The following is a 24,537-nucleotide window of genomic DNA, read 5'->3' on the forward strand; positions in this document are numbered from 1 at the left end:
CCAGGACACCACAGACGGCACAGCTGAAACACAGACTCTTCTCTCTGTTCTGGGGTTGTTTCTGGTGAGGCCTCTCTCCCGGCTTGCAGGCGGCCGTGTCCTCCCCGCATCCCCACATGGCCTCCCCTCCTGTGCGCGTGGGGAGATCTGTGGGGTGGCAGGTGAGGGAACCTCTAGTAAAAGGCACAGGGGCTGTGATTTCTCTGCTCCATGAACTGAGGTTCACGTGAGTCCTCGCCGTCCGGCAGGCTCCCTCCAGGGTTGGGCCCCGCCCACACGCCCCAGCCTTCGGGCTGGGAGGCGGCCAGTGTCCCCTCCCTCCAGCAGGGCATTGGGGGACTGGCTCTCTCAGGCCACCTTTGGCTCAGCCCCTCCCTCGCCGTCCCCGTGGCCAGTCCAGCCACCACTGTCCTGGCTCCTGCTGGGTAAACACGGTGCCCACGTGATGCCAGGCCTGTAGAGACTCTGGGGCCCACGTGTGACTTCAGGGATCTCCACTCAGCTCCCTGGCAGCAGCCGCACCAAGAGCGGGACAGGCTGTCCCCGCCACCCCAAGCCCCTCCTTCCAGCCTGGACACTGGGCCACACCTGGTTCTAGGACTCACTCTTTTGGAGGGTGGGTGGGCAGGCAGCTGAGCACCACGGAGTGAGGGACCCAGACCCCAGCGAGGCCCCAGCACACACTTGCTGAATCTTTATTGCACTTTTACCACATTGCAAACTATTCCACGAAAATGCCGTGAAAGTAACCAGCTGCCTGGCCACGTGACCGTGTCACACACGTGCACAGGCTTCCGAAGCAAGTCAGAAGGTGCTGTGAAGACAGCCTGGGCAGCCAGGAAATGGGTCCTTCACGTCGCCCAACGCCTACATGGTGTTCATCGGTCGACGTGAGTCCGTGACAGCCTCAGGAGCCTCCTGCAGCCCCAGACAACTCTCAGCCCCGGGGAGCGAGGAGAGTTTTTACTGTACGTTCGGTCCAGAGTGGGAGCCCTTCGCAGGAGCACCTGGCCCTGCTGGGCGGCCCTCCGTGGGATTTGCTGGGTGGTCGGGGTCTGCAGAGATGTCTCTATTTATGTACATTTACACCAGGTATAAATACAAAATAGTAAATAAAGACTTCCTTTCCATACGAAAGGGTGGTGGCCCACCGCCAGGCTGCCGCTGTCCACGGGGGCAGCGTGCTCCCGCCGGCCCGCCCTGGTCTGCAAAGTGAGGGGCACGCGTCCCCGGGCAGCCCGTCCGCTCCTGCGTTGGCCCGTGTGCCCGGCAGCTGGCCTGGCCACGGCTCGCGGTCACTACCTCCTGGCAGAGGCTCTGTGCTCGGGGCTTAGGTCGTCCTCCACGACGCTGTGCAGGCCGTCCTTCTCCACGCAGTCCCTGACCGCCTGCAGCACGACGCGCAGCCGCCGGTCCAGAGCCTCCAGGTGTGGCTGGTACAGGACGGGGGCCACGCGGTCCCCGCGCAGGGACTCGGCCATCAGCAGACTCAGCTTGTGCTCCTCCTTAGCCAGGAGCTGCAGCCGCAGGTACGTGGACCTCCTGATCCTGCAGGGAGAACGACGTCAGGCCGGCACTGGGAGGAGGAGCCTGGCCGTCAGCTGCAGCTGCCCCGAGCAGGGGCGCCGGCTCGGCCCCTGGCCCACTCCAGCCCCGGCCTCTCAGAAGCACGCGGTGAGGGTCCTGCCTCCAAGAGGGGCCCGTGTGGGCCCAGCAGTGTCCAACGGGCCCTCGTTATTCCCGGCAGATGGTTGGGGGGAGGGAAGCAGCCTCGGCTTGGCTTGCTCGTTGTCTGGGCCGGGCGACACGGAGCTGCCCCGGAGCCGAGCAGGTGTTTAGCCCCACAGCCTGTTTCCCCATCTGCTAAAGGAGGAGCTGGGTTGGGAGCCCCGAGAAAGGTGGCAGAGTGGGAGCCCGGGGCTTTGGTGTCTTCCTCTGCAAGGTGGGCTATTAGGGTGACAAGGAGCTGGGTCCTGGGAGGAGCTCTGGGAACTGCCAGGGTGGGGATGGGAAGGCTTGGCCTGATCTGCGGCCGCGGCAGCCTCCGGCCTCCTGCGCAGTGACAGGGCCAGCCCAGGGGTGGGGCCCTCGGGGAGGGGCAGAGCCGCACCTGCAGCACTGCTGTAAAGGCACCAGGATGGAAAGCTCATCGTGGGAGTATTTTCCAAACCTGCGGGAAGAAGAGCAGAGCTGTGGAGAGGCCGCTTGCAGGGGGACACCGTGCGCAGAGCCCAAGCATGGGGACAGAAGCATCAGAGCAGGCGGTACCCGTGTGGGCCCTGCCAGGCTGTGAGGTCCGTGGGGGCCTGGCAGTGCGGCCTGGCCCCTGCTGTCCAGCCCCAGGTGCAGGGCCTGGGACGAGGCAGGTGCCTGAAAGCAGCCTGACCTTCTGGCCACTGGACTGAGCAGAAGTTCAAAAGTGAGAGGTCCTGGGCAGGCTGAGTGGAGAAGGCTCGAGGGCGGGTCAGCCTAGGGTCTAGCTGCAGGGGCATCTTTTACAGCTGTGAACGAGTGACCCACAGACGTAACTGCCTAGGTGCCCAGAGCTGATTCCCCTGAGGAGTCTGAGAACTTGCAGCTCTGACCACTGGAGTGGCCTGTCCCCTGCACACACACCCACTCCAGGCCTCAGTCTCCCCAGCTCACAGGCTCACAGGAGTCCTGGCCAGAACCCTGTGTCACATAGGGGGGCCTTTGGGGCCTGTGCCGTCCCTCCCCACGGAGCGCGCGCTCCCCCAGGCCTGGGTGGGGACACGGCCAGCCCTTCCCTGCGTCTGGAAGGACTCACCCTCTCCCATTGTCCAAGTGGATGATAAACGTCTTGTTCCCAAACTTCTCGAAGGTCTCGTAGTGATGGCGGTCCATGTTGCCTGTAGGGACAAGCCTGCTGGGAGCCTGTGTGCAGCTCAGAAGCGTCCCCTCCCTCCCCCGTCTGGCCTCCAAGCCGGGGGAAGCAGGTACAAGCAGGACCGCGGTGGATCTGTGCCAGGCGTTCCCAGGGCAGGCCGGTGGCCCCGGACGTACCCATGAGGAAGTCGAAGATGGTCATGTCCATGACGTCCAGGATGCGGTGGCTGCTGTCGTAGGGCGGCGTCTGCTTCACCTCCTCGCAGTAGTCAGGGTCTACTTCCCACCTGCAGGGGAGCCGGCATGAGAGGCGCAGGCTCCTCTGTACACAAGGAGGACCCAACCAGCCTCTGGGGCTGCCCGGCTCGGTACACCGGGTTCACGGGGCAGCAAGAGGGACCGGGTGAGAAAAGGTGTCACCGCAGAACAAAGTGTCTGCAGATGACACCCGCCAGCGGTGGGCTGAGGCTGCGTTAACAGGAGCATGGGGCTGGGAGGTGATGGAGCCACACCACGCGGAGGCCACGTATTTGGGGGGGGGGGCTGGACAGCACACTTGCAAGGACGTCTCCGTGGCTGGAGGGACTGTGTCTCTCTTGCAAGAAGAGCAGGGGTCTGAAGCCTCGTCCTAACACGGAGAGATCCCAGTGGCCAGTGAGCACCCAGTTCCCAAGCGATGGGCCCATCTGAGCATCTGCTCCCACACACTTGGCCCCGCCGCTCCTCACACCGAGCTCGTTCCCTGCTGCAGGTCAGGCAGAAGCCAGCCCTCTGGAGATCCCGGGGAGTCAGGATCCTGGAGTCCCCGGCCCAACGTGCCCCCGACTCACTCTGCCTTCTTGCGTTTGTGGTATGAGCGTCGCCAGGGGTTCCGCCAGGTCTTCCTCTTGGCCAGGGACAGGTCAGGCAGAAAGGCAGCCAGCGAGCCCTCGATCTGGTCTGGCTTCCCGCACAGGGCATGCTCCGTGGAGCAGTAGTAGGAACACTCCCCGTAGAAGCAGATGTTGTTGGCTGTGGGTGGGGGACACGCCGTCAGCGGGGCCCCTCGGGCAGCGTCCCCGTGCCGGCCCCTCCCGGGCACCCGTCCTGGGCCAGCGTGTCTGCACCACATCCGACTCGGCCCTCCCCTGGGCAGGGCTCACCCACACTCTCACGCTTGACCTCAGCCGCCTGCTCCAACCCCGCATCACAGACCACGGGGCCACACAGCTCGGGACTTAGAGCTCGGATCTGAACCTGAGCTCTTTCTCGGCACCCTCGAAACTAAGTCTGGAGTCTGTGGAGATTCTGTCCAGTGGCTTGAAAAAGGTCCTCATACCAAGAAAAAAAAGTGAGACTCAGCCGGGGGGGAGATGCTCGCAAACCGTAAGCATCCAGTATTTGCACACAGAAGGGCTCCTACGTCTCAGTAACGAAAAGATGAACAACCCAATCAATAAAGAGCTCCTACGTCTCAGTAACGAAAAGATGAACAACCCAATCAATAAATGGGCAAAGGAGTTCAAACGGTATTTCTCCAAAGAAAATATAGAAATGGCCAACAAGGACACGAAAAGATGCTCGACGCCGTTAGTTACCAGGGAAATGCAAATCCGATCCACAATTTCTCAACCAGTAGGATAGTTTTGATCAAAAGAACAGATAATAACTAGTGTGTTGAGGGTGTGGAGAAATTGGATCCTTAACACAGTGCTGGTGGGAATGTCAAATGGTGCAGCTGCTGTGAAAAACAGTCAGAAAGTTGGACACAGAACTACCACGTGACCCGGCCATCCCACTCCCAGGCACACGCCCGAGAGGAATGAAGACACACATCCACACAGACACTTGCACACAGGTGTTCACAGCAGGCCATTCCGGCAGTCAGAGGGGAACCAGCCCACATGCTCGTCAAGGGATGGGCAGATCTACACAGTGTGGTTTATCCATAAAATGGAACAATATTAAACCACAAAAGGAATGAAGTGTAACACCTGCTACCATGTGGATGAACCATGAGCATTATGCCCAGTGGCTGAAGCCAGGCACCGCTTACGTGCAACACTGGGAACAGGCAAATCCATGCGGAAACACTGGCGGCTGCCAGGGCAGAGTGGGGGTGACTTTGAATAGGGACGGGGTTTCTCTTGGGGTGAGCAAATGTCCTGGAATCAGAGAGTAGTGACTTGCACAGCACTGAGAATGTACTAAAAACCACTGAACGGCACACTTCAAATGTTGGGTTTACGACGTGTGGATTATATCCCCACAAAGAAGAGTGATTTGAGAAGCATTGGGCGGGGAGCAAGCCGCAGCCATGCCTCAGTGCTGGGCGCGGTGGGTCTGTCCGTGCATTTACCAACGGAACCATGTTCTCAGGGTCAATCACTTCCTTCCTTTGCTGGGGAAACAAACCCCGAGACTGGGGTGTGCAGAAATACAGGGCCAGAGCCCCAGGCACCACCGCAAGCCCCTTCCCTGCGCGAATGGCTGGTTTCCAGGCCAGGGGTCCCCCCTCCTGCTGCACATCCTGCCCGAGTGACACTTGTGACCTTCTCTGGCTACAGGCAGCAGTCACACCCCTTGGAATGGAAGCACAGGCTTGGCGGTTCCTCTGAACACTCAAGGGTCTCAGCCAGGTCAGGACACGGGGATGGGAGCCAGTTCCCACACACCCCGCTTCCCCCACCTCAGGGTCTCGCAGCTGCTGCTGAGTCATGACTGTCGGGCGATCAAAGGAAGATCAGCCTGAGATCTCGTCTGTGTGGACACAGTTCAATCTCAGCCCATTTTCAGGAGGAAAATACTTTTCTGAGCCCTGGAATTTGTCCCTCTAATAGCCTAAGCTGGCTTTAGATGGATTCATGTGAAAAGAGAGGCAGTCCCTTGGGCCCACGGCCTCTTCCTCATCAGAGACCCAAATCCAGTCTCTAAAGGGACGTCCAGGGTGGGGCTCCGATAGCCCATAGCCTCTCGCTTCTCAGCTGTGCAGCCTCGGGGGAGGCCCTTCACCTCTCTGTGCCTCGGTCTCCTCTGAACGGGGACTGCAGCAGTTTTGAGGCTGAGTGTTAAACTTGTGACCCGAGGGAGGAGTGAGGGGCCGGTCACGGCAGCGCCCTGCACGTGGAGAGAAGGGGGCTTGAGGAGGTAGTCCTGGCTCATCTTAATAATGACACTCAAGACAGACAGCTCGGGGTGGCCGGGGCCAGGTCACCAGGAGGGCCTGCCTGCTCCAGCCCCCAGAGGACTTGGATGAGATGCGCTGCCTGGGCAGGGAGCCTCGTCTCGGAGAGAGGATCAGGAGGTCCCAACACCCGCCAGCCTGAGGGTCCCGGAGGCTCCAGGCACGCCCTTCTCTGAATGTTTCAGGGGTTTGCCGGCTGGAGGTTGCCAAGATGTCATGTGGGGCAGGGCTTCTGGGGAGGGGCCTGAGGATGCCCGGGTGCAGTTCTGGGAACCCCTCTGGCCCTCAGTGGGACTCTGGACACTGACCACAGTGTGTGGACAGAGGCCCAGTGACCACCCAGCCAGACAGCGGCCGACATGGCAGGAAAAGAGCCGATTTAAAAGTGGGGCTGGGGCTTCCCTGATGGCGCAGTGGTTTAGAATCTGCCTGCTAATGCAGGGGACACGGGTTCGAGCCCTGGTCTGGGAAGATCCCACATGCCACGGAGCAACTAGGCCCGTGAGCCACAACTACTGAGCCTGCGCGTCTGGAGCCTGTGCTCCGCAACAAGAGAGGCCGCAATAGTGAAGAGGCCCGCGCACCGCGATGAAGAGTGGCCCCCGCTTGCCGCAACTAGAGGAAGCCCTCGCACAGAAACGAAGACCCAACACAGCCAAAAATAAATATAATAAATAAATAAAAGATTACTATTAAAAAAAATAAAATAAAAAAATAAAAAAAAATAAAAGTGGGGCTGAGTGGCTGGGAGGGGGCAGGAGAGGCTCCTGGGGGGTTCACACGGGGCCCCTGTAGAAGCCCACAGATTTGCACAGGAGGACGCGGGCTGAGCTCGGGATATGAGGCACGTCCATAGATATCTGCCGGGAAAGCACAAGAAACGTGTTCCGTAGAAGACGTGGGCTCCAGCTGCTGGCCTCCGCGCAGCCCCACAGTGGCAGGCACTCAGCTGTCCCACAGCCCAACGTAGCCCTGCACCTCCGGCCACTCAACTGCTGCCCCGGGTCCACCGGCAGGAGGGCCGCCTCCACCTCTCACCCCCTCGGGCTCCCTGACCTCCACTCAGGCCCCTGGAGGCGGAAGGGAGTTGGCGTGGATTAAAGTCTCCAGGGAAGCTCGGCATCTATGGCGATTTTGGCCTCCGATGGGTGCAGAAGTGCAAGCAGAGCCAAAGTGGTCCAAATGAATCCCAACAGATTTCATTTTCCAAAATGAGATCAAAGCTGGCTCCTGTTATCCTGCTGCTTAAGAGAAAACCAAACCTTTCGCAGGGCTTTCAGGAAGAAATCTGGCTGACAGAGCAGGGGCGGTGGGAACAGAAACAGTCTGGTCAGAGCGGGTGGTGTCAGGAGTGGCAGGCCAAGCTGCTCCGAGGAGAGGGTTCAGGAGCGCGACCCAGGCGGGGAGCTCGGGCGCCAAGCAGGATTCTCGGATAAACCCGCGGGGCCTGGGAGAGCAGCTGGGAGCTGGGAACCTGAGTGGGTCCAGCTGTCGGTACCGACCGCAGAGTGACGGCTCTGCTCAGGGTGAGGAAGGCTGTCGGCATCAGGCCGTGTACGCGGGGACAACCAGGGAGACCGACAGTCACGATTCGTGCGGAGGACAGGGTGGGACGCCCGCATCTCAGCTCATCTGCTTACGCTAACGACTGACTCCATCTTCTGGTTGTAGAAAGGAGTCCCCACTCAAAGCCCAGGCCAAGGCTGCCTTTCCCCAGGAGAACACGGCGCGGGCATCAGCTTGGAGGCCCCTCTGCCCCAGAGGAAGTGAAATCCAGCACAGAAACCCCTTGATTTGTGTCCCTTTCTCGAGATTTCAAACTTCAATCCTTCCCTCTCCTTGTGGCAAGTTATATCATCCCTTCTGCTTAGGGCCCTCAACTGTCGGGACAGAGCTCAGAAATGAAAGAGAAAATGTGGGGACAGGCAACAGTGTGGATGACTCTCAAAATAACCACGTCGAGGGAAAGACAAAGAACATGCCCAACGCCACCCACCCTCCACTGGCAGAAGCAACACAGATAGAAGGTGGGTCCCAGGCCATCTGGGGGACGCAGGGGCGGGAGGGGACTCCGGGGGACAGACACGGTCACCATCTCAACCATGGGGATAGTTCAGACTCCAAACGTCAGTTAAGCCATTTAAAAATGGGGATGTGGAAACGACGGGCCACCCCAGGGCCTGAGTGAGGAATCCCACGCCGGTGCTCGGCGAGGCTGGGGCTCCTGCCGCTGTGGCTGCGTCACCTGAACCCTCCCACCTGTGCCATGACGGAGGCAGGGGCACACGCCCCCGGACAGGCCTGTCCCACCCATCCACGCAGCTCGGGCACGGGCAAGGCGACCGGAAAGCCCTCAGAGACCCCTCCCGACACAAAGGCTCTCACCTTGCCCTTTGCTTTCTGGTCACATGAGTGAGACACTGACGCAAAAGGGAATGAAAACCATCCTGCCTCGGGCGAGTGGGTGGGTTTCTGCCCTACTTTCCTCTCTTTATGGGCGCTGAGAGGAGGAACCAGTCGAGGCTCTCGGTGGGCACTGGATGACAAGGATGGGGCTTCATGAAATTAAGGACGTGCGGGCCTCAATTCTGATGAATTTAGGAATGCAGCCGGGAAGCGTGCCGAGTGTGTCAATCCGAACATCAATCTATGAGAAAGGAGCTTCTGGGCCGGGCTTTTATTCGCCAGCAGGTCCTCAGACACAGACAATCCAGGGCCTCATGTGGCTTCTGTCGGCATGTACTAACTGGGGTGGGTGCCAGGCATGGCCGAGGCATTCCTGCAGGGGCGCGGGGCGCGAGGTCCACTCTCTGTGGATCTCGGTGTCCCAGCTGGGCCACTCCACTCTGCTTTGCCGGTGTCACCGGGACAACTCAAAATGTTCCAGGATGAAATACAAGAGAGTTCCCCACGGCTCAAGCCTAGTGAGTGTGGGCACCTGGGGCAGCTCAGCGCAGGGTCTGGCGCAAAGGAAGTGCTTGGGAAAGGGACGGGCGGATCGTGGAGCCCCAAGTGCCACATCTGCACAGGCTGGGGCAGGTAACTCAGCAGAGCGAGACTTACGTTTATGTGTGCATTTAAGGTTTATAATATGAAGTCTTGGAGGTTTTCACAAACGTCAGCACCTCATGGTACATGAAGCGTGCAGGGTACCCGAGTGCGAGGGGAACCAGGGCCAACCCTCCAGGGGACCAGGTGAAGTTGCTGCTCCCCACCGGCACTTGCCACTGTGGGAGGGCCTTTCCGGGATGTTTTAAATCTGGGGGAGTCCAAAGAACGGAGTTCCCCTCTCGCTGGACCACCTGCAGGACACCCCCCAAGAGGCTGCGGATTTCCTTTTGCCTTTGGTAGAAACAGCACCTATGCCAGCCCAGGGGGCAGAGTCAGGAATGATCAAGACGCTTCTGGCAACTTTTAGACTTAGGGTGTGTGGCACGCGGTGACTTGGAACACAGCAGCTGAAGCCAGCACCGCACGTGGTGCAGGGGCAGGTTTTACCTGGGGAGTGAGGTTACCTGGGGAGTGAGGTTACCTGGGGAGTGAGGTTACCTGGGGAGATGAAGAAGGTTCTCCACAGCTTCTTGTCCCGCGTGACGTCCCGGATCTCCTTGGTCATGTTGACCATCCTGCCGGCCACGGGAGGGACCCGGCGGAAGTCCAGGATCCTGGCAGAAGGACAGGGAAAGGAGTCCTCACCTCCGTACCCTCCAGCCGCTCCCACCGGAGCTGAGTGGACACCTCACTCTCCTCCGTTAGTCCCAGACCCCTGACGTTGGCTGCCTACCCTCCTCCCTAGCAGCAAGGGGCCTGTGAGGCCAGAAGGAATTTGCGTTCTGCTGGCAGAGCTGCCCTGAGACAGGTGATCATGGAGGGAAGGAGCCCAGTTTTGTGAGACTCATGACCTTCGGTCTTGCTAGAGAGGCTGATGCCCTGTGAGTCTCCTCTTTTCTCTCCTTTATTCCCGACGGCCGGCTCTCTACCCTGGGTCACCTGGGCAACTCCTGTCGGCCAGGCACACAGCAGGGCACGGCCATGGGGTGACAATGCCACGAGGGTGCCGGCGGGAGGGCTCACCTGTCCAGGTGGAAGGCAGCGATCTCTGCGTTGTGCCTCTCGTAATCAGAGAAATAGAAGAAGTCAGGGGGTGTCTCCTGCTCCCTCGTTTGCCTGGAGAAAATGGAACAAAACAGGAGTTTATCATAGGGAAATCCTCCCAGTGGAAGGGGGCGTGGGGCTCGTACCAACTCCGGGGAGCTGACTGTCAAATTCCCAAGGATTCTGGGAACAAGTTGTTAGATGTAGTCATCGTTAAAAATTAAATTATATAGGGAATTCCCAGGTGGTCCAATGGTTGGGACTCCAAGCTTTCACTGCCGAGGGTGCGGGTTCAATCCCTGGTTGGGGAAGTAAGATCCCACAAGCTGTGTGGCACGGCCAAAAAAAAAAAAAAAAAAAAAAATTAAACCTACAGCTAAATAAGTTGCATTTAAGAATAACCACTTAGATCTCACGATGTCCCAGCTATTTCCTGAGCTGAGGCTGCTCCTCTTGTCTGCAGGTGGAAACCCGTGCTGGGACACCTGTTCCCAGCCCACCTCTGCGACCTCGTGCTGGGAGCCTGAAGCCTAGAAGTGTCTGCACTGTGGAAACAGGCAGACTCTGCCCATCAGGCTTTAATAACCACAGGGGCTGGTCATTAAATGATGATCAACACCCCCCCACCACCGCCCACCATCCAGGCCACCAAACGCAGATTTCTCAGGAGAGGCTGCTGGCGAGGGTGGCCAGGCAGCAGAGGACCCGCCCTGAGCAAGCGACTTCCCCGGGTGTGAGCCGGGGCCCGGGTCAGGTTGTGCAAACTGATCCCAACCTGCTCTCGCTGCCCGGCCGCTGCCTGGACAGAGGGCTCCCCGGGGGTGTGCAGGAGGCACGAGGACTGCAGGACCCGTCTCTCAAGCCCGCGAGGTGACCGCTGTCCGTGTCCCCAGGGCACCCTGGCATTCAAGACGAGTGGCCTGCCTCCGCCCCTGCCCTGGGTCTCACCATGTCCCTGAGTGGAGGTGAGGTCACCACACTGTCTCCTGGGCCTCTGCTCTGAGGCCTCCGCTCCGCTGTTCCATCTCCCTGGAAAAACCTTCCCTCCATGTCTCCCAGCGGCTCAGTCGGCGTTCCCAAATGTGTGTCCCACCCCACCAGGCCCGCAGGCGCCCAGCACAAAAGGAGTCCTCGGTCAAAGGAGTTCGGAGTCTGGGTAACGGCCCCGCTGGAGCGCACCTGAGCACCGTGAAGGCTCACCAGAGCTGCAGCCTCGCCCACGGGGTTCGCAGCACAGCGCCACGCTCTGCACTGTGAGGGCTGCTGGCTAAGCTCTCAGCGCACGTCCCCCCGCCGCCCGAGGCAGCTCCTTCACAAGCCTTCCACGGCGCCACGGTGAGCACGGCCACCGCTGGTCCCGCCCCTCCCAGGCTGGTGAGCAGACAGCCGTGTGCTCCGCCCCACACCACCTCCGGGAAGCCGTGCGCTGCACTGGCCGCCCCCGTCGCAGTGTGTGTGGGCAGGGGGGCACCGCCTGGCCCTCCCCGGACTCCACGTCCCCCCAGGATGTAAGGACTAAGGAGCGCCAGGAGCCTGTCGGCTCTAATGTGCCGGGCCCCACCGTGAGCGGCAGACAGCCCCTCCGCCCGGCCAAGGGGCAGGAGGCCACGTGCAGGGCTCTGCTGAAGGGTGGACATCACCCTGTAAACATCAGTGCTTAGCAGGCGCCTGGGGGTAAACACGGTGAGGGCCAGTGTTTGACCTCACATTTTGGGACGTGTGCCCACTGTCCAAAGTCATCTGGGAGCAAACACGCTCCCTGCGTGAGATCCAGGTCCGTTCCGTGCCCTGCCTCCACCGCCAGGGACAATTTCCCCAGGTGGCCACCTGGCGGCACCCAGGGAGGAAACCCAACCCTCAACCTCATAAGAATTTACCAAATGCCAGCGATCTTCCGAGCTGGGAAACACAGATCGGGCGAGAGTCAAGGCCTCACATGACCTGGCCCACACCTCCCACTCAAGGCGGAGGCTGTCCAGTATGGGCCTGAATGCGCCAGCGACAGGAGACTCACCACGTTTCCCCAGGTTAACTCTCCCAGCCTGTCTTCCCTGAGTCCTTACTCTCCAAAATGCAGCTCGAGTTGACCAGAGACCCCCCGACCCCAAGCATCTGGACCCAACTGCCAGCCGACGTCACTGCTAAACACACTCGCACACGCACAGGTACTGAGTACTGGAGAGCCACCCTCAGGAAACTGAGGCCACGCGGGGAGGACCAGACCCAGGCCTCAGTCCAGCGGGCTGCACGTCCACTGGGGGGTCCCTCGCTCCCTGTGCTCTCAGAGCTCCTGACGGGACGAGCCCCTTTCCCCGTGCTTCCCCAAACGTCACCTGAATCAGCCTTTCCAGGAACCAGCTTGTGGCTCTGTGAACAGACCAGCGTTCACAGTTCCAGCCGGTGTAACTCTGGCCTGGGCAGGACTCTGGCTGGGGACAACCCTGGCCTTGCACCAGTCCCCTCGTGAGCCACTTAGGGATACGCTGCAGATGGCCGCTGGTGACCGAGGCACAGGCCACCTAGTCACCCGGCTGAGCTGGAGATGGCTGGCGTGCACTTCCCAGTCGCAGACCCTGCAGGGGGCTGGCACCCAGGGCGGGGACTGCTCGGCGCCCGGGAGAAGGGAAGGCCGCGCTGGCCAGGGCTCCTGAGACATCAAGGAGACCAAGTCCCGGCTTCCTGGTGGAATCTCCTGGCTTTTAAATGCCGGCAAGTAAATTTCCTTTTTTAAAAAACACTGGGGGTCGAATTAAATATGTGAGCCTCCCTCACTGGAAGCCACCCATGCCCTGGGTCTGCAACGGCTGGAGGGCTGGGTATTTCTGAGATTGAAGGTGGTGGTTGGCTCAACTGAGAATCCCTGGTCGAGCCAAGCACTGTCTACACAACACTGGTTCTACGGACTTTGACGTTTTAAGTGGAAAAGGGCTGCTGCAGATTTAAGCCAGCTTTCTTCCCTGCACACCGCAGAACAGCCCTCCCCGCAAGGCAGCGGCTCCCAATTGCACAGCCTGCAAACCCCCCCCGATACGTCCCCGGCCTTTTAGTTTTTCAGTCTGTCCTGGAATTAAGAATTATTTTCGCTGGAAAATACATCACAACTCACCACCAGCTCCTGGGGCAGAGCCCCTCGAAGAGAACCCTACAAAAACGTACGAAGCTGTGGGCCCTCAGAGGCCCCGGAGCCATGCCGGGGCTGGCAGCACAGCTCTCGCCTGTGCTGCCAGGGGGTCAGCCAGCCTCGCCCCGCCCAGGGGCTCCGGGTCACTGACTCTGCTTCTCGGCGTGGTCTGCACTGCCCTCCCCAGCCCAGCAGGACTTTCCTCGGCGATGGACATGCTCTATAGCTCACAGGCACACCCAGATGTTGGACACAGGACCCGACTTTCACATTTTATTTTAATTGACTTACACATTAACAGGCACATGTGGCTGGTGGCTACTGTCCTGGACAGTGCAGATCTAGCGGACGGCCTTTCTGAGGCCTCTGCTCCCTCTGACCGTCCCTCTGTCTGCCCGTATATCCTCACTGGGTGGAAGGTGGGGCCTGGGTCCTTCTCTGCCCTCTGTCTCCCAGGCTCTGCCTCTCCACTTAGCTCATGGCTCCCCTGACCCAACAGGGCTCTGCCGGCCCTCCCAGTGGACCTTCCTTCCTCCACTTTCTCGGCCAGGCCGTCATCACCATCATCACCATCTCCATCATCACCATCACCAGTGCTTTGGCCTTTGTTCCCTCTCCCTCACCCTGGCCCACCCCTCTGAGCAGGTCACACACGTGGAATGCAGGTGGCTCTGAGCCCTGCTGCTCTGGGAAAAGCTGCCACTTCCTGAAGGCACTGTGACCAGGTTCCAGAACAGTTCCTGGTTCCTTCCCATCTCCCGCCTTGGGGTCTTCCGGTGACCTCCGTCCCCGGGCCATTCACAGGAAGGCAGCTCTGCTTACCTCCTGGCGGAGGTCCTTACCAGCCAGTTCACGCCTGGGACAACTCAGGGAGTCTCAGAGTTCTGTTTATCTGCTGTGGGGAGGACGCTGGCACACCTCAGGGCCCAGGTGCTGAGCAAGGGACAACCTGGGAGCGTCTGTGGGATGCCAGGGGCCAGGGGCACCGGTCCCACTGGGGAGGCTGGGACTTCTTTCCTTGCACTGAGTAGGGAGAAGGTGGACCATGAGCCCCTCCATGGGGGGCCGGCCACCTTCCTGCCGCTTCCTGGGCTGCACTGGGGAACAGCAGGTACTTTGGAAAACTACTGAACCCAAAGCACCAGGCAGGAGACTGGACTTGGCTGAACCGGGTCACCTGGCAGCCTCTTCTTCCTCCAGGTGTCCCGGCGGAAGGTGCGCTCAGGTGCAGGAGGGCAGGTGTGGGGTGTGGCCCGCCCCAGGCATCTTCCTGGGAGGGGGGCATGGAGATGTGAAAAGGAGATGCTATCGGACCCTCTGGAGTTGGCTGAGCACCCAGGGCTCGCCCTGACGAGGGGTGGGGAGCCCAGGGGCCAGGGACCAGCACTTCCCGGAACGGCACCTGGAGCCCAGGAGTCACGGCCCTCCCCCACTGACTGAGAGGGAGCAAGGCCGGTGGCAGCCCCTCCCCTGGGATACACTGAGACCTCACGGGAGGAGCCTCCCGGGGCCCACTGCCCTCACACGTGGAGCAGCCAGCACCTGGAGGCCCCCTCCCGCTGCCTCGGAGCTCAGTGGGGCACCCTGGCCTCGGGACTGCAAGGCAGGAAAATGAAAAGGTGTTAAGGCTGACTTCCTGGTCAGACAGCAGCTGAGGAATGAGGCAAACCACGGATTAGGTGCCTGTTGAAGTGAAAGATGGCTTTGGCAACGGCAACTGGGGTTAAAAAGGGAAGAAAGGTAGAAACTGGTGGAAGTGGGAAGGGCCAGGGTCCGAGGAAGGTTCGGGTCCACTCCTCCTCTCAGGAAGGCCCTGGAACTTCACACTCCGCCTGGCTCAGACAGTCAGATGGAGCCCCAAGGCCACCAGAAAGCAGGCACTGGAGGGCGGTCCCTGATACCCTCAAAGCCCAGACCCGCTAAACCCTAGTGAGAGGCTGCTTGGTACCAGTTCTCAGGGCCTCCTGCATGTCCCTCTCTCCTTCCTCTCCAGAGCTGACCACACCCAAACCCCCTTCCTTTAGAGGGACTTCCCTTAGCTCGGAAGGAAGCACAACACTACCTGATTGTGGTTATTCACACTAAAGTGAGAATGACTGCTATGTTGACCTCTCCCAGGAAATCTGTGATCTAAATCCCCAGAATCTGTGAATACGGGTACCTTAAATGGCAAGAGGAACTTTGCAGATGTGATTTAGTTAAGGATCTTGAGATGAGGAGATTATCCTGGATTATCTGCATGGACCCTATGTCATCAAAAGCGTCCTTATAAGAGGGAAGCACAGGGAGATTTGAAGGCAGAAGAGGCTACACTGGAGGCTCTGGGGGGGAATCTGTTTCTTTTTTAGCTTCTAGAGGAGCCTGCATTCCTCGGCAGGAAGCCAACTCCAGAGCCTCCAGAAGCCCACAGCCCACAGATCCATTTTAGATTTCGGACCTCCAGAACCGTAAGAGACCAAGCTTGTGTTGCTTTAAGCCACTAAATTTGTGGTAATTTTTTTACTGCAGCAACAGGAAAGGCGTATGGAATCTTTGGCAACACCAAAGCAGCACAAAGGACACAGTGATTTAGCAACCTTGGAGAGGTTGTGAAATTCCGTCTGTTTCCTCCAGATCTGGTCACGCTGAAATGCACTACACTTTTAAGAAGTGACGCAGAATGTTTTGAGAGAAGTACCTCTGTTTTCACATAAGCCGAGGGGGCAGAATCCAACACACATCGTGTGTCCTCCCTGGGCTGCACGATTTGTCCTTGGGGCGCCCCTCAAGGCTCTGATCTTTGCCCCTGTTTTAATGACACAGACGTCTGAGGTTGGGAAAGGGGGAGGGACGTCTGCAGAATCACACAGCTGGAAATGGCCGGCCCTGGGTCAGGACCCGGGTGTCTGACCCAGTCCTAGGCTCTTTCTTTAGGCCCCAAGGTCAGACATGGCTCTGGGCGTGGGTCTCGAAAGCCTGCGTTTCCTCTGGGATCAGAACCACCTCTGCGCACAGCAAGGCCGGAGGACGCTGGCTGCCGGCCGCCAGGTCAGGTGCCTAGGCTCACAGGGGACAAGGGGCTGCAGCCCCAGAGGTGCGGCTGCAAGAACCGCCCCCACGTCCCCAAGAAAGGTCCTGGCTCCTGGTGGGAGGAAGGGCCCAGCAGCGTGTCCAGTTCCTGCCAGACGCGTGGCCCAGCCCCCAGCAGGTCTGCACCGCTGCACCCCTCTTAACAGCTGTCAGACCCTCGTCCCCTCCCATAGACCAACAGCCCCCCTGCTGGTCTCACTGCTACTGTCAACATCTCAGCATTCTTTAACTTGTGGGAAAACAGAAAACTTGCTCTGATTAAAAACAGAGTAAATTGGCAGCTTATGACCAAAACCCACGAAGGAATAAAAGCCAACATTTTCCGGCTCTTGCTCTGAGCTGAGCGCCTTGCTGAGCGCTTTCCGTGCGTTCACTCCCTGGGTCCTCACGACCCCTGTGAAGTGTCCCCGTCCTACAGACGTCCTACAGACCTCTACACAGCCAGTGAGAGGTTTCAGCTCACAAACAGAGGGGTCCCGATACAGGGCCCAGCACTGGGGTCCAAGGCCCTGCTTTAGTCCAAGGGGACCCCTGGATTGAGATGGGGGGACTGGGGTGGGGAGTGGGCTGGGCCATATTCTCTCCACTGGACACCTTGGGAGGACAGCTGGTGGGGAAGGGTCTGCTCACACAGGCCTGCCCTGGCTGCCACCCTCTCCAGGCCGACGGAGCAGGTGCGCCCTTGGTGCCTCTGTGAAGTGGGGCAGGTAAGACGGCTCGGGGTGACGCCGCCAGGGGAGCAGAGCCCCGCCATACCCCCTGCTGCTGGCTGCCCCACCAACGTGTGCAGAGACGGACTTGCCGAGCTGCACACGGCGAGCCAAGGCCAGCTGAATGGGGATGCGGGAGCCAGGAGAGAGAACAGGAAACCGTCGGGTGAAACTTTGGAAAAGGGGCAACTGTGCAATTTGCCCAGGGCACACACAGCTGTCACAAGGCTTTTCCGTGTCCTCGTCAGAGCTAAGGGCCCCCGAGATCCCTGAGCCCAGATGGGAAACTGAGGCCCAGAGAGAGGTGGGCCACACATACACCTTTTGTGTGTCATGCAGAAGGACCGGCATCCCAGACCCAGCAAGACAGAGGCAGAAAGAATGAGAGCACTTCCAAGGCCACGTGACAATCGCGAAAGGCACACCTTCAGGTGTCACTGCAGGTACCCGCTCAGCCCTGGAGACGCCCACAGACAGACGGCGGTGCTCCCGAGGGTCCGACCCTGGGTCCCCGTGCACCCAGCCTCCTCTGGCCCTCTTCTATCCATTATTCAGTAAGCTACTGATGACAGCAAACCCTCCTGTAGAACTTTCTAGCACCCGGCTCTGCTGTCAGCGTTCCACCCACACTGACGCACACAGGTCAGGACACTGGAAGGCAGGCAGTGTGACTAGACCCACCTCACAGGTGAGGCACTGTAGCCGGGTCACCCGCTGGGAAGCGGCAAAGCCGGGCGAGGCACGTGGACCGGAGAGCCTGGCGGCGTCTGTATCCCCACCGCCTCCTGGGATGGCTCCTCCTAGTTCCAGGAGCTGGGGGCCCAGGAGGCACGTGGATGGGTGTCCTGCAGCCACTGTAACAGGTGACCGCAGACGTGCTTCACACGGCAGGAGTTCATCCCTCACAGTTCTGAGGACTAGGATCCAAAATCAGGGCGTGGGCGGGTCACACTCCCCCCAGGGGCTCCGGGGGTGGGGGGTCCCTCCAGCCTCTTCCAGCTTCCTCGGCCCCAGCTCTGCCTCCATCACCACATCCCTCCTCTGGTTTCTCTGTGTCCAAACCAAGGACACACGTGACTGCATTTCGGGCCCATCCAGGAGTCCAAGGTGACCACCTCACCCCAAGATCCTGACTCCATCACTTCTGCAAAGACCCTTGTCCTAACCAGGTGGCCTGATGTCCCGGGGACAGAGGCCACCGTGGGAACGAGGCTCTGGCTCCCGCCCCCAGGCCAACCTCAGCGGCAAAACACCCGAGGAGACAGACACTTGCTCGTTCCTCCAAGACGCGCAGTGGATCCGGACTCACCCGGCGCAGGCAAGGAGGCAGAAATCAGCCCTTCTGTCTCGGACAATCTTCCCATCACGCACACGGCAGACAGCGAGCACCTTGTCATTAAGGAGATATATTAAGCTGTTTAATATCAGGTTTTCGGCTGGTAGACGTTCTGGAAGGGAGAGGAGGCCGCTCCCTGGCAGTTACCTCGGCGAGACCTTCCCGTCAGTATCTCCTGCCAGTTTTGGCAACGCTTGTCCTGGCCCCTGCGGGGGTGGGGATCTGTTTGGTAAAGCACGCTCTCTTCCTATTCAGAACCTCCAGCACCTGTTGTTCACTCCTACCAACCTATTTTCTTTTGGGGGAGGATTTCCCTGAAGGCTATGGGCCTCATGATGACCACACTCAAGGAGGGGTTCCCCCAGCAACTTGTTACTCGCCCACAGACCTGCCCATGCCCCGACCGGCCACGCCGTGAGCCACAGCCAGAGCATCAGGACAGTGAGCGATTTGCCGCCATCAGGTGATCACGAGGGGCCTTCACACCCGCTGATCCCCCTCCCCTTGGGTCTCCAAGAGACACAGCAACAGCTGTTCAAAGTAGGACACAGGGGACAAGTTGCTCACTTATGGTTGGGTGGAAAAATTAACTCAGAAGAGACTCAAACCTCTTATGGTCAATTTCATGAAAACCAATTTAAAAACAATTCAAAGATCTGTAACTGCAAAGAAAGTCTGAAGTCGTTTCCATTTAAAAATAATTGCAGTGACTCAGACTTGCGTTCCAAAGCAAAGGGTCGGGGCCGGGGGGGAAAGAGATTTGCTTGAAAGTTTAAGATCTACTGTGTTTTAAATACTTGTCTGCCAGCTCATCCGGAATTTGGGGACATGACTAAGGAATGAAATTAGAGTGGAAATGAATGCTCTGTCCCTGGCAACCATGAGCACAGGCCCCTAGTTCTTCTTTCTGTATTTAAGCCTCCGTCACTCATCTTTTTATTCAAGGTAAAACAAGATGCTCAAATCTACTAAACTGTGTATTAAATATTTAGCACCAAGGCTACTGCTGTGATGTTGTTTTTCCTGCTGAACGAAAAACAAACTCAATCCTGAGCGTAGGGGTCGATTCCAGCTTATTTTCGAGGCTTTTTAAGGAGATGTCAGGTCTGCAAAATTTCCTTTTAGGGTGTAAAAAACAACCAGCTGATCAAAGTGCTCTTGAGATGCCCGACTTGGTTTCTTCTCTGGCATGTGGGAATGAAGACCAGAGTTTCTTTCCTTCTTTTCACCTTCTTCCCCTTTCACGATAGCTCAGGGACGGCCCCCAGAGACCCTAACACCAGGGAGAATCTCCACGCTGCCGTTCAGGAGGATGTTTGCGGAAAAAAATGACTTGCTTGCTTTGATTTGAAAAAAGGGGATAATCTTTTCCAGAAGCTCCCAAGGAAACATTTGTCATGGTCAGCTGGGGCGGGCGTCCTGACGAGGCTGGGGGCGCTGGGAGCCGGCACAGCCCCCCACCTGCTCGATGGGGGCAAAGCAGGGCGCGGGGGCCAGAACTGCGCTCTCTGCAGGTTTTACTGACTTCTTACCATTTACCCATTTCCCTGCCTGCTTCCCTGCTACTGTTATAGAATTGTTAATAATTTCCTTTTTCTTTTATTTTGTCAAGCAAAGGAATTCCCAGCTGCAGGAGCAGCTGAAGACAGTGAACTCCTGTGGTTGCCCAAATCAGGCAGTTTTGGCCGACGGTGAAACAGCAGGGTGTTTGGGGAGCCGGAGTGACCGTGCCCTGGCCACTCGAGCCCATGGACAGTAGCGGCCCAGCATCACGGCCAGGCCAGCCGCATGGAGCCACCCGGGAGCCCGGGGCAGGCGGTTCCCTTGGCCATGACACTGGCCTTGCAGCTCTGCGGGCGGCCATTCCCTCCCTGAGCCTCTGGGTCCTGTCTGAACGGGCGAGGATGACGAGCCCCTGGGGCTGCAGTGGGGACCAACTAAGAGAATCCTCCCAGTGCTCAAGTGTGCCAGCGCCCACGGCACGTGGGAGGCGGTGGTGCTGTGCTGTTCTCGAGGTCCCCCTGCCTCGGACCCTTGGGAGCCCCTGACTGGGCAGCACCAGGCCAGCCTTTCCTGGGGGCTTAAGAGCTCAGCTGGACAGGGGCAACCATGTCCTCCACATGGGGACGTGGGGACGCTTGGACCCCGGGGAGAAGGCTTGCAGTGGACCCTGGAAGCGAAGCAAGGATTGGAGCGGGAGAAGCCCCTTCTCCAGCGACCCTTCCCCGAGGCCTGGCACCACGCTCCTCAGGCAACAACCCCCCACATCTCAGGCGAGCCCCTCTGTCCCCCAGAGTCTTCTCCTGGCCTCTCGTTTCCTCAAGACACTTACTCTCAGTGATGGTGGATCTCGAAGGTGGACAGCTGGCTCCCGATGGTGCCGTTGGGCAGAGAGCCCAGGGTGGTCGTGCAGCCTCAGCCGGGGTCCCGGCTGCTCTGCCCCGAGCCTCCACGGGGCCAACAGCTCCGCCCCGCTGCTGACAAGCTCGGGAGAGTCTCTCAAAAGCCTGTGATGGGTTGTTACTTGTTTTTCAATTAATAAAGTCCACGGCTTTCTGACTATAAAAGTAACCCATGAAACTGGAGACAACCTAAGTACCCTACAACTGGGGGCCTGCAAGGTGATCAACCACGTGAGACTTGGTGTCTGTTCATCACTCCCAGTGGCGTGGGGGTGGGGGGGGCGCCGTGGAGATGCACCAAAGACCAAGGACTGGACCTGGAGTAGCTGCTGGAGAGCCCCCTGCATGCTCAGACCCTCACAGGTCAACCGCAGGACCCGTCCCCCCCCCCCCCACCCCGTCACAGGGCCTGTGCTGGCCGAGGAGGCCCCCCTGGGCCTGGCGCACCGGGCGCTGCCGCTCTGGACGTTTTCTGTTTGCACCACCCGCAGAGGCCAGGACGGCCCTCAGAGGCCCTGCTCCTTCAGGCAGGGGCCACGTGGAGACACCGGGTGCTGCTCTGAGCCCATGGGAGCCCCGCACGGCGTCCCTGCTGGGCTGCACACGTTAACTGCAGGAGTTTGGAGCCCGAAGCTCCCCTGGGTCCACTAGGCCCTGTGCTTACTGGAGACATAGATGCGTCACACCCAGGGCTCGGTGGGGGGTCAACTGAGGTTGTGGACAAACTGCAGGGCACTGGGCAGCCCCGGATACGGAGCGGAGGTGGGGCCCTCCCCCGAGGTAAGTGCAGGAAGGGGACTCTGGGCACCAGCGACCAGCTGAGGTGATGAGACCAGGCCAGAGGGGTGCAGAGTTCCAGAACGACCCAGCGACCCCATCTGTACTTAAATCCCACAGTGGCTCAGGGAGGAAACAGCCAGCCCGGCCGCCCTGCTGTGTTCCTGGTGTGCCCCCTGTTACAGGCGAGGACGTCGAGGCCCAGGGGAGCTCAGGGCCCACAGGAGGTGGCACCTGCCTCTCTCAGCAAAGGAGGCAGCTCTGCGGCTCACAGCCCAGCCCCCGCTGTACAGGATCCATGCGGCATGTCTGACGGGAGCATCAAAAGAGATTAAATATAGGAGAGGCGCTGTTTGACTCATATATAAATTGGTCCTGGAGACCAACACGCAGTACAGGGTCATGGACAACAAAACTGCATTTTACACATTAATCTGGGACGGCCGCTAACCATGCAGGGCTGTAGCAGCAGTTGTGCTGCAGTATAAGCGTGGCCACGGCTCCCTCTTTGGCGGCCAGGGGAGCACAGCCTTTCATTGGAGCCTCTTTAAATCCTCTCCTCGTAAAAGTGATGAGTGGAAATAGCGTGCAGTGGTTTCATGCTTTGATAACGAGGCACAGAGCCCCAGGTCCACCGACGCGGTGGCCACGTGGGGACCACGGAGAACACCACCGTAGCCCCTCTGCCTGCCAGCCCTGGAGGGAGGGGGGAGGGAGGAGGTGTCAGGGAAGAGCCAGCCCCTCCTGTCGCCTCCCACATCGGACAACTGTTCCAGGGACAGATAACCTCACAGAGTCAAGTCCCTTGTGACTCCTGCCCTGTGTTGGCCCCGGAGAAGCTCATTTCACGAGGCTGTAGCGAGTGGGCTCCCCTGGGCCGGTGCTCACGACAGCTGGATGCGGTCCTAGTGCGGAGGCGCCCCAGCGAGGGGCAGGGCCTGCTCAGGGCCCGGCAGCGGGTCTGGACCACCGTGTCACTAACCAGAGGCAGTGCAAGCACTGGGAAGACAGCCGAGAGGGCGCCCATCTGAGCGCCACTCCCAGCTGGACACACTGGTCATGGGCGGGGGGGGCCTTGGCGGGGCCTGGAGGGCAGGCAGTTCAGTGAGGCTGCCCGCTCACGCCCCTGGGCCCCAGCCCGGGGCCTGAGCGGGGCTCAGCAGGCTGAGGTCGAAATCACCAGGGGAGGCCCTGCCCTCCAGCACTTCCTGTTCTCAGGCCCGCGCTGCCCCCTGGCGGGCCAGGCTGGGGTTGGGGGGCGGCTCTGGTTTCTGCGGGGAGAAAGGCTGGCTGGCCAGAAGGTGTTTCTGCAGCTGCCTCTGTGTGTGCACCTCGGCTACGAGGAACTCCTGGGCCTCCAAACAGCTGCTCAGGGATGGTTTCTCCGGGAGATGCGCGCGTGCACACACACGCACACACACACCCCTGTTCTTTGCAGAAGTAGTGCAGGTACTTAGAGCCTCTTCACGTGCGACGCCTCCGGGAGGAGTGGGCAGCATGGCGCCTCCCCAGCAGAGACCCCGCGTCCAGGTCCCCAGCCGGCCGAGCCCCGGCCTGACGGTGCCTGACAGGCCTGGGACCTGATGTCCGAGAGCCTGGAACCAAGCCCTGGCTGGCCTCCCACTCCTGATTCACCTTTAAACCCTCGGAGCCTCAATTTCCTCCTCCTTGAAGGAGAGCTGGTGATAAAAGTAAAACGCGACGTGTCAGCTACAGGGGCACTGGCTTCGCCGGCCAGAGCGGAGGCTGTCAAACCCTAACAAGCCTGGGCAGGTGTGGGAACAGCTTCACTGGCGGGCAGAGCCGCGGCCGAGCGTGGCAGCCGCAGGGGGACCAGGCCGTGGCACGAACAAGGGGCGCGTGGTGGGCAGAGGCGGCCGTGTGTCCCTGCAGGGCGGGCAGCAGCCCCCGGACGGACGTGCAGACACAGGCCCCTCCCCCCGCAAGGCCACACACACGGCTGTCCCTCCGGACCAAGGCGCCCAGAGCTGGACAGAGGGGAGCTGCTGCCCGCAAACAAAGGGAGTGAGGCCCCAAGGGCCAGACGTGGGGTTAGGCCTGGCCTGGTCCACAGGGACAGGGCATTCACGGCCTGTGACCTGTCCAGGCTCTGTGTACGGCCGTCACAGACATTGGCGTCCAGCCTGGGCACCACACCCTGCCCTGGAATGAGCTGCTGGAGTGTAGGCCACAGGATGGCTGCCCCGGACAGCAGCGCCACTGAAGCCAAGCTGACCAGAGCCCGACCCTGCCACCCAGCACTGTGCTCCTGGCACAGCCCTGCCCCCAGATGAGCCCTCAGAAGTACGAGAGCGGGCAGGGCAGCTCCACTGACAACATCCTTTCACTGAAACCGCCCACAAGTCCATCAACAGGAGAGGGAAGAAGAAACCGGAGGTTTTCACACAACGGAATGTGGCTTGGCCACGAGAACAACGGGCCACGGGAGAGGCATCTCTCAGACGCGTGGGCAGCATGGGCGGGGGCAGGGGGTGGGGATGCACTCGCTGGGAACCGGGGTGCAGGAGCCACCCTGGGAGCAGGAAACTGCAGGGGCCACAGGGGTCTGGGGGCTGTCAGTTGGTCCTGACCTGGTGTTGGTTACCTGGTCACCTGGTTACTGGCGTGTGTTGTAAACATCCGCTTACCATCTGTGTGCATTTCCATATGAATGTTCCAACTCGACAGAAACGTACATTTTAGGAAGGTGGGAAAGTGGGGAATTACAAGTGTCGGTAAAGCTAAAATTGTATTGGATTTTACCAGCACTGATAATATTTGCCCTTGATCTAACTGACCCTCCTCATACAACATACAGAGGAGACCAAGGCAGGCGGGGTGGCGGGTGAACCCATCAACAGTGAAGATGAAAACTCTTTCCTACCTTCGTCACCCAGGCACTGGGAAGAGGTGTGGGTATACACGGAATATAGTCTTACCTGGACGTTGGAAAGGGTTGAATTGTGTTCCCCAAAAATGGTATGTTGAAGTCCTAACCCTGGGGACCTGTGACTGTG

The 24,537-nt window shown here is 59.6% G+C and overlaps 1 protein-coding gene across 2 annotated transcripts in view; it reads right to left on the bottom strand.

The window, feature by feature from the left end:
* Positions 1-681: 681 nt before the first annotated feature.
* Positions 682-24,537, bottom strand: part of FAM20C (FAM20C golgi associated secretory pathway kinase) — a 38,610-nt gene continuing 14,754 nt past the window's right edge. Inside the window, exons 4-11 of one of the 2 annotated variants that reach the window (XM_059896532.1) lie at positions 10,085-10,177; positions 9,560-9,675; positions 3,678-3,858; positions 3,404-3,475; positions 3,025-3,134; positions 2,789-2,870; positions 2,111-2,170; positions 682-1,548 (exon numbers count right to left, since the gene is read on the bottom strand). In XM_059896532.1, coding sequence (XP_059752515.1) covers positions 1,299-1,548; positions 2,111-2,170; positions 2,789-2,870; positions 3,025-3,134; positions 3,404-3,475; positions 3,678-3,858; positions 9,560-9,675; positions 10,085-10,177 — 964 coding nt within the window. In that variant the 3' untranslated portion in view covers positions 682-1,298. The remainder of the gene's footprint in view (positions 1,549-2,110; positions 2,171-2,788; positions 2,871-3,024; positions 3,135-3,403; positions 3,476-3,677; positions 3,859-9,559; positions 9,676-10,084; positions 10,178-24,537) is intronic. The other variant, XM_059896533.1, reaches the window with a different exon arrangement.

Source organism: Balaenoptera ricei, chromosome 15 (assembly GCF_028023285.1).
Source record: "Balaenoptera ricei isolate mBalRic1 chromosome 15, mBalRic1.hap2, whole genome shotgun sequence".
NCBI lineage: Eukaryota > Metazoa > Chordata > Mammalia > Artiodactyla > Balaenopteridae > Balaenoptera > Balaenoptera ricei.